The sequence below is a fragment of the Oncorhynchus masou genome, chromosome 3 (genome assembly GCF_036934945.1).
Source record: "Oncorhynchus masou masou isolate Uvic2021 chromosome 3, UVic_Omas_1.1, whole genome shotgun sequence".
NCBI lineage: Eukaryota > Metazoa > Chordata > Actinopteri > Salmoniformes > Salmonidae > Oncorhynchus > Oncorhynchus masou.
Genome location: NC_088214.1, coordinates 26,425,800 through 26,432,056, shown reverse-complemented (window position 1 = coordinate 26,432,056; position 6,257 = coordinate 26,425,800). Strand labels below are relative to the sequence as shown.

Genomic DNA, 6,257 nt, shown 5'->3' with positions numbered 1-6,257 from the left:
ATGAACAGAAGAGACTTTCAAGAGGGCTGTTTTTGCCACCCACATGATCACATACAGTACAAATCACTAAGACTATGGCGCTCAGACAAGCGTGGGAACCGTACTGTCAAAAGGTGCATCGTAAAACTGACACATCCAAGCTACACCCAAGTCTTTAGCTGCTTCTAAAATAATGTCAAACAGCAACCAAAATAACGTGAATTAGTGGCAAGAAGTGTAGCTATACACTGTGAAGGGGGGGCGTATGTAAGAGGCCATGTTATTTTTGCTGAATCCAATTACCAGTCAGTTAAAACAGATCTAACAGCAGCCACATCCAACCGTAGATTAGGGTCATGGACAAATGTTGCACAACTCGTAAGGGTTGGAGGTAAGGAGGTAATGTCATGAAGTCACTTTTATGGGGGATACCCATGTTACTGTTGGAACCAGATTTAGGGTATGGGTATTGGATATGACGCAAAACCAGTATAGCATAAGACAGGAATGCAATGAAAATGTAGTTGATGTGGTTGCACAAAATCAAAGATATGTGGTTGTACAAATTCTAAATGATCTGTGAGTTGAGCTTTAGCTATGCAGACCAAGAAAAGTCAATACAAACTATGCATTGTTCAACTATGCATTTTGGGAGAGAGAGAAAGAGAGAGAGCAGAGAGAGAAAGAGAAAGAGAGGAGGATAGGGAGAGAGAGGGAGAGAGAGGGAGAGAGAGAGAGAGAGAGAGTGAGGACTGATTAAAGGGATTAAGTAGCGTCAGTTTAGACAATTCTTCTCTTCCACATCGGTATAAGGAAACAAAATGATTTACAGCAGGGGAATAGAAGATTAGGGTATCAGCACAGCAGGACGTAGACACTATCTAAAATCATTAAGTGCCTTTTGTTGAACAGCATTTTGTGGGACAACTTTGGCAACAAATGCATTGAAGAGATGAATTCTCAAGCTGTCACACCGTTGTTGGTTGTTGCCATTTGGAAAGTGAGAAATACAGAAGGCAAATGAAGAGCTAATGAGAACAAGAGGATCCTTTGAGAATGACAAGGTCTTTAATGTCCTTCTAATACTTCAGAGAACAAGCTTTATTGATGGATTAAAGGGGACATTCGGAGACATCCTCCTCAAGTGGCTTTTGAACCAGAACAAATGTTCGATCATGTTCCAGTTAGGGGTCATACTGACTTCTCCTTCCTCAACAAGACCTAGCTAAGTATTTACACTTTGAATGAGAGAGAATTGGTCAGATGAGATTGGGATTTTGGTGCCTTGTTCTTGTTGTTGTGGTGGATTTTAACCCGCGAGTTAAATGGTGCTGATCATAGAGGACTCAGGTGGAGGTGGAGGGACGTTGTTAAAAGTTCAGCAGAATGGGATCTCTGGAGGTCAGGCGGGGGCTGTCAGGGGTCCCATAAATGAGGAGTTGGAGACGGTCGCAGACGACAAAAATGAGGATCCTAATATGGGAGACAATGAGGACAACAACTATTACGATGACGACGACGATGATGTCTATCAGGAATTTGAAGAGTTTGACTTTGACACATTGCCAGATCGGCCAGATGATAACAGGAGTATCGCCTCTGATGACTCCTTCTATCCACCTGATGAGTCTCTCAAATACAGGACTCCCAGCCCAGTCACCCCTGAACCGCTGTCTTTCTTCATGGCCTGCTCCAATAACAATTCCATCATAGTGAAGATTATGATAAGGCAAGGGGTGACAGAGGAGGAAGTGAGAGAAACAGATAAGAACAACAGAGTATGTTTGCATTGTCATTAAAGAGATGAACTAGTCAATGTTCTCTGTGATTTAGAGTATGTCCATATCATCAAGTAAAGGCTAACTGTACAAACGTATTACATGGTCTCTGTTTCAATGTCCACACGAACATCCTACTTAGAATTAAGCAATGTATAATGCTTTCTACGTGGTATGCTAGTATGGACATTGGAATATAGATCTTTGTAAACGCCAGTTTCCGCAAGATGAGGAATAAGCTTTATGTTGATTTGATATGAAAGACAGCACACATTTTAGGCTTTTTGCTCCCGTTTCTGCATTTGTACTAGACACCCAAACTGTGTCATTTCTGTGGACAGTGACAATATCAGAGGAATACTCAGAGCGGTTGGTTAAGCCCTGGAACAGATGGGGGGGGGGGGGGGGGTGCGTTGAAGCAGCTCGTAATCATGGCTGAGCTTTTAAAAGGTTCACCCAAGATATCAGGGTGCAGCAGGACAATACTAAGAGGGGGTTGGTGCTTCAAATCCCTTATTCTCCACACCATTCATGACCATCATGGGTACCCAACAGGTAGACATTCGGGTTAGGCATAATGCAATTTTGGTTGTGTTTCTCACTGCTGTATCCTCATCAGTGGTAAAGCAATAATACTAGGGATATAACATAGCAGCCTACACATTCAGTGACTACTATTGATCATCATATTCAAAAGGTGTTGCATGTAGATTCCATAGAGAGAAGTTCCGTGATTTTCCTCAGCATCTGATCAAGCTGAGAAACAAGGCTTACCCACTGACCTTTTAAATCCCTTCAACGCGTTGTGAAGAGACAGACTAATACAGTATAAATACGTGGAGAACTCTGCTGTCATGCTACACCTACAGTAACGGTACGTGTCTGGATGGATAAATGCAAATGTCCTCAGTTGTTTCACGTTACATCCTACACTGGCATGACATGAGCCCAAATGTGTGTTTGTATAGATGTTAACAAACACACACACAGCAGTGTTTTTAAATCAAACCCTCTGAATGCGGACTGTTTGAACATAGTAGAACCTTACTTTGGCAAATCTAAAACTGTACTTGTCTTTTTTCCAATTGACTCAGACAAATTATGTTCTCCCATGGGTTGTTTATACATGGGGTGTTGAATATGGAAACGTTCAGTTTTAATTCCTCTTTGGTCCCAAAGCTTTGGTATAGGCCTACCTCAGACTTTTACCTTAGAGTTGAATATGGAAGCCATAAGCAGTGGGAATACTGCTGATCCTTCAGGTTTTCATGATTAGTGGGCAAAATTATTTGTTTACGGTACACATTTTCTAAGGTATTTTCTTCAGATGGCTTAATCGTGATTTGTTTTACAGTAGCCTTGGTAACTGGGCATTTCCCCAAATCCATAAACTGGGTCATTGAGCCAACCTTTATACTGTTACCTATACGTCATTATGCTATCTTACCATAGGGCTGGTGGACTGTGATTAGTACTGTAGGCAGCAGCAGGCAGATGGTTCAGAAAGCTCCAGAAAGACAATTAGCTGAGACTTAACTTGGAATTCCCTTGGGGATCATTAGGCCTGTCGGTTGGGGATCATTAGGCCTGTCGGTTGGGGGATCATTAGGCCTGTCGGTTTGGGATCATTAGGCCTGTCAATTGGGGATAGTTAGGCCTGTCGTTTGGGGGTCATTAGGCCTGTCGGTTGGGGATCATTAGGCCTGTCGGTTGGGGGATCATTAGGCCTGTCGGTTGGGGATCATTAGCCCTGTCGGTTGGAGATCATTGGGCCTGTCAGTTGGGGATCATTAGGCCTGTCAGTTGGGGATCATTGGGCCTGTCAGTTGGGGATCATTAGGCCTGTCAGTTGGGGATCATTAGGCCTGTCAGTTGGGGGATCATTAGGCCTGTCAGTTGGGGATCATTAGGCCTGTCAGTTGGGGATCATTAGGCCTGTCAGTTGGGGGATCATTAGGCCTGTCGGTTGGGGATCATTAGGCCTGTCGGTTGGGGGATCATTAGGCCTGTCGGTTGGGGATCATTAGCCCTGTCGGTTGGAGATCATTGGGCCTGTCAGTTGGGGATCATTAGGCCTGTCAGTTGGGGATCATTGGGCCTGTCAGTTTGGGATCATTGGGCCTGTCAGTTGGGGATCATTAGGCCTGTCAGTTGGCGTCTCTGGCTATAAGTCACCCTCCAAGCATATACGTTTATCAGTGTTGCTCTAAGTATTTGTTTATTTTGATATAGTTTCTATTCTACTGTGTCAACACAATTCTAACACCACACACCTAGAACTAGTATAGCTGTTAATGTGCCTCAAAGACCAGAGATATTGAGCACTGAGACCACGGCCTTAAGACCATAACGCTCCAGGGAGTGTAACAGTGGCAGAGTCTTGGGTTGGTGAGCTTGCCTTGTGTCCTTAGTTAGCTACATCATCATTTGTAAGCACCAGCAGCAGTCACGCCTGAACTTTGAGATCTAATGTAGACAAGTGACGTACCGGTAGTTGTGTGACGTACTCTACCTTATGTGCAAGGTCAAATGTTAGAGTTGAACAGTACAACACTGTGCGTCAACAGATTTACCTTAAGGGAAAATCTTTTTTGTTGTCATCCAAAAAGAGAGATATGTCATTGATCTTTGCATGTGGTTTGTGTTTTTCAGAATGGGCTGATAGTAGCCTGTTACATGGGCTGGGTGGATGTGGTCATAGCGCTCTCTCAGTGTCCCCACATCGATGTCAACTGGCAAGACAACGAGGGGAATACAGCCCTCATGACAGCTGCTCAAGCTGGTAAGAATCCACAGATGTTTTAAAGTTGAAGGTTTTGTTGGTTCCTAGTACAGTATATTTTGGGAATGTGTCAACACAAATATGATTATTCTCAATGAAAACAGACAGATTAAGCAAACAGATGTATTGATCTGGAAACAATGAGTATAATTCCACGTGGTTCATTGTGAATAAGGTGAATAACACATTTGGTTTATTTTTCAATGCCAGGTCACATTATGATATCCAGCTACTTGATCAACTACTTCTCCAACCTGGACCTAGAGCGTAGGAACTGCCATGGATTCACAGCTATGATGAAGGCAGCCATGCAAGGGAGGGCAGATGTTGTTCGTTTGCTCATGTTGTCAGGTAGAGCTAAAATATTTAGTATTTCTATGTCATTTTTTACAATGTTTTCATTGTCTCTATTTTGTTGCTGGACTGCCTTTATCTGTGTATTTCCTATAAAAGGAGCGGACGTGGAGGCGAGGGACTATGGGCGCAAGATGACCTCCAGGGAGTGGGCTTTGTTCACATGCCGCTACGAGACGGCCTACCTGATGATGCGTCTGATGGCCCAGCCGTGCGCCGAGCAGTTCTGTGAATCCTACAAGCTGGAGTGGCCCATGCTGCAGGAGCTGGTGGCCCAACGCCAGGAACCCAAGAACTGCTGGCAGAAGGTGGCAGACAAAGCCTGCTGTAGGTTCTCCCTCCGCATGAAGACGGACCCTGTGGACGACGGTGTGATGGACCACATGGTGCGCATCACCACCGCCCTGTCCAGCCCATTGATCGCCACCGCCTGCCACACTGTGGCCCTGAGAAGCCCGCCCTGCATTGGGAAGCGGCGCTATGCTGTACCGGAGATCCTCAGGAAGCAGCGAGTGGACGAGCTGAAGCGCCTGGGGCCCGACCGGATCAACAACTACAAGAAGCTGTTCAATAACTCCCGGGTGCAGTTGGTTCCTAAGAAGACAGACCGGAGGGCCAGCCTACAGACCCAAATGTTGCAGGAGGTTGCGGTGGCTGGTACGTCTGCCCTGAGGCGTGCCAGCTTGCTGCCCCTGAACATGATGAGGAGGAGCAGCGTCAGGCCGGGCATTGTGATCCCCAAGGTGAGGCTGTGCAAGGCCCCCTCGGGGCCCGCCTCCGAGAAGAGAAGGAAGAGCAAGGACCCTGCGCTCCTCCAGCTCCCCAAGTGGAGGTACAAACAGGCCAAGGAGGAGAGGAGGAGGCAAGAGGAGGAGGAGAAGCAGAGACGTTTTCCCACAGTGAGGAGGCGGTGAAAGAATTGAGCTATGAGGAGAGGGCAAAAAAATGTCAGGAGCCTTGGGAGGTGAGCCAACCTTTTATTACAATTGGTACTGAGCTGAAGAGTTGAAGTGATCACCTGCATTTGAGATTTTAAGGATTTTGCTACTAGATTATACTGTAGCCATGGAGCACCATGTCTTCCTGTCCTACATTTGGGTACTCTGTGTTGGGATGGGAACAATTGGCTTGAACTGTGCGCTCACTGTGAGGAATTAATACTTGAACTTTGATCCAGATTTATTTTTGTATGCATTCTTCAGATTATGACTATGTTTGATATTTCCATTGTAAAAGGACAACTCACGCTAACACAATATTACCTCTGCACATTGTTTATTGTGTCAACGTTTCAGTCAGACATCCCCAAAAAATACTGACACCTACTGCATATTTAGGTTTATCTGAATGTTAAGGATATTCTC

General features: G+C 45.2%; 1 protein-coding gene across 1 annotated transcript; it reads left to right on the top strand.

Moving 5' to 3' along the window:
• Positions 1-1,304: 1,304 nt before the first annotated feature.
• LOC135507980 (ankyrin repeat domain-containing protein 33B-like) lies at positions 1,305-5,807 on the top strand. The gene is made up of 4 exons (XM_064927837.1): positions 1,305-1,757; positions 4,410-4,539; positions 4,750-4,890; positions 4,993-5,807. Exons 1-4 carry the CDS (start codon positions 1,305-1,307, stop codon positions 5,805-5,807), a joined length of 1,539 nt encoding a protein of 512 aa, XP_064783909.1.
• Positions 5,808-6,257: the final 450 nt, after the last annotated feature.

Coding starts and splice junctions, on each gene's coding strand:
- LOC135507980 (XM_064927837.1), top strand. CDS start 1,305: ATGGTGCTGATCATAGAGGACTCAGGTGGAGGTGGAGGGACGTTGTTA. Junction 1,758..4,409: donor AAACAGATAAGAACAACAGA/GTATGTTTGCAT, acceptor TGTGTTTTTCAG/AATGGGCTGATAGTAGCCTG. Junction 4,891..4,992: donor TCGTTTGCTCATGTTGTCAG/GTAGAGCTAAAA, acceptor TTCCTATAAAAG/GAGCGGACGTGGAGGCGAGG.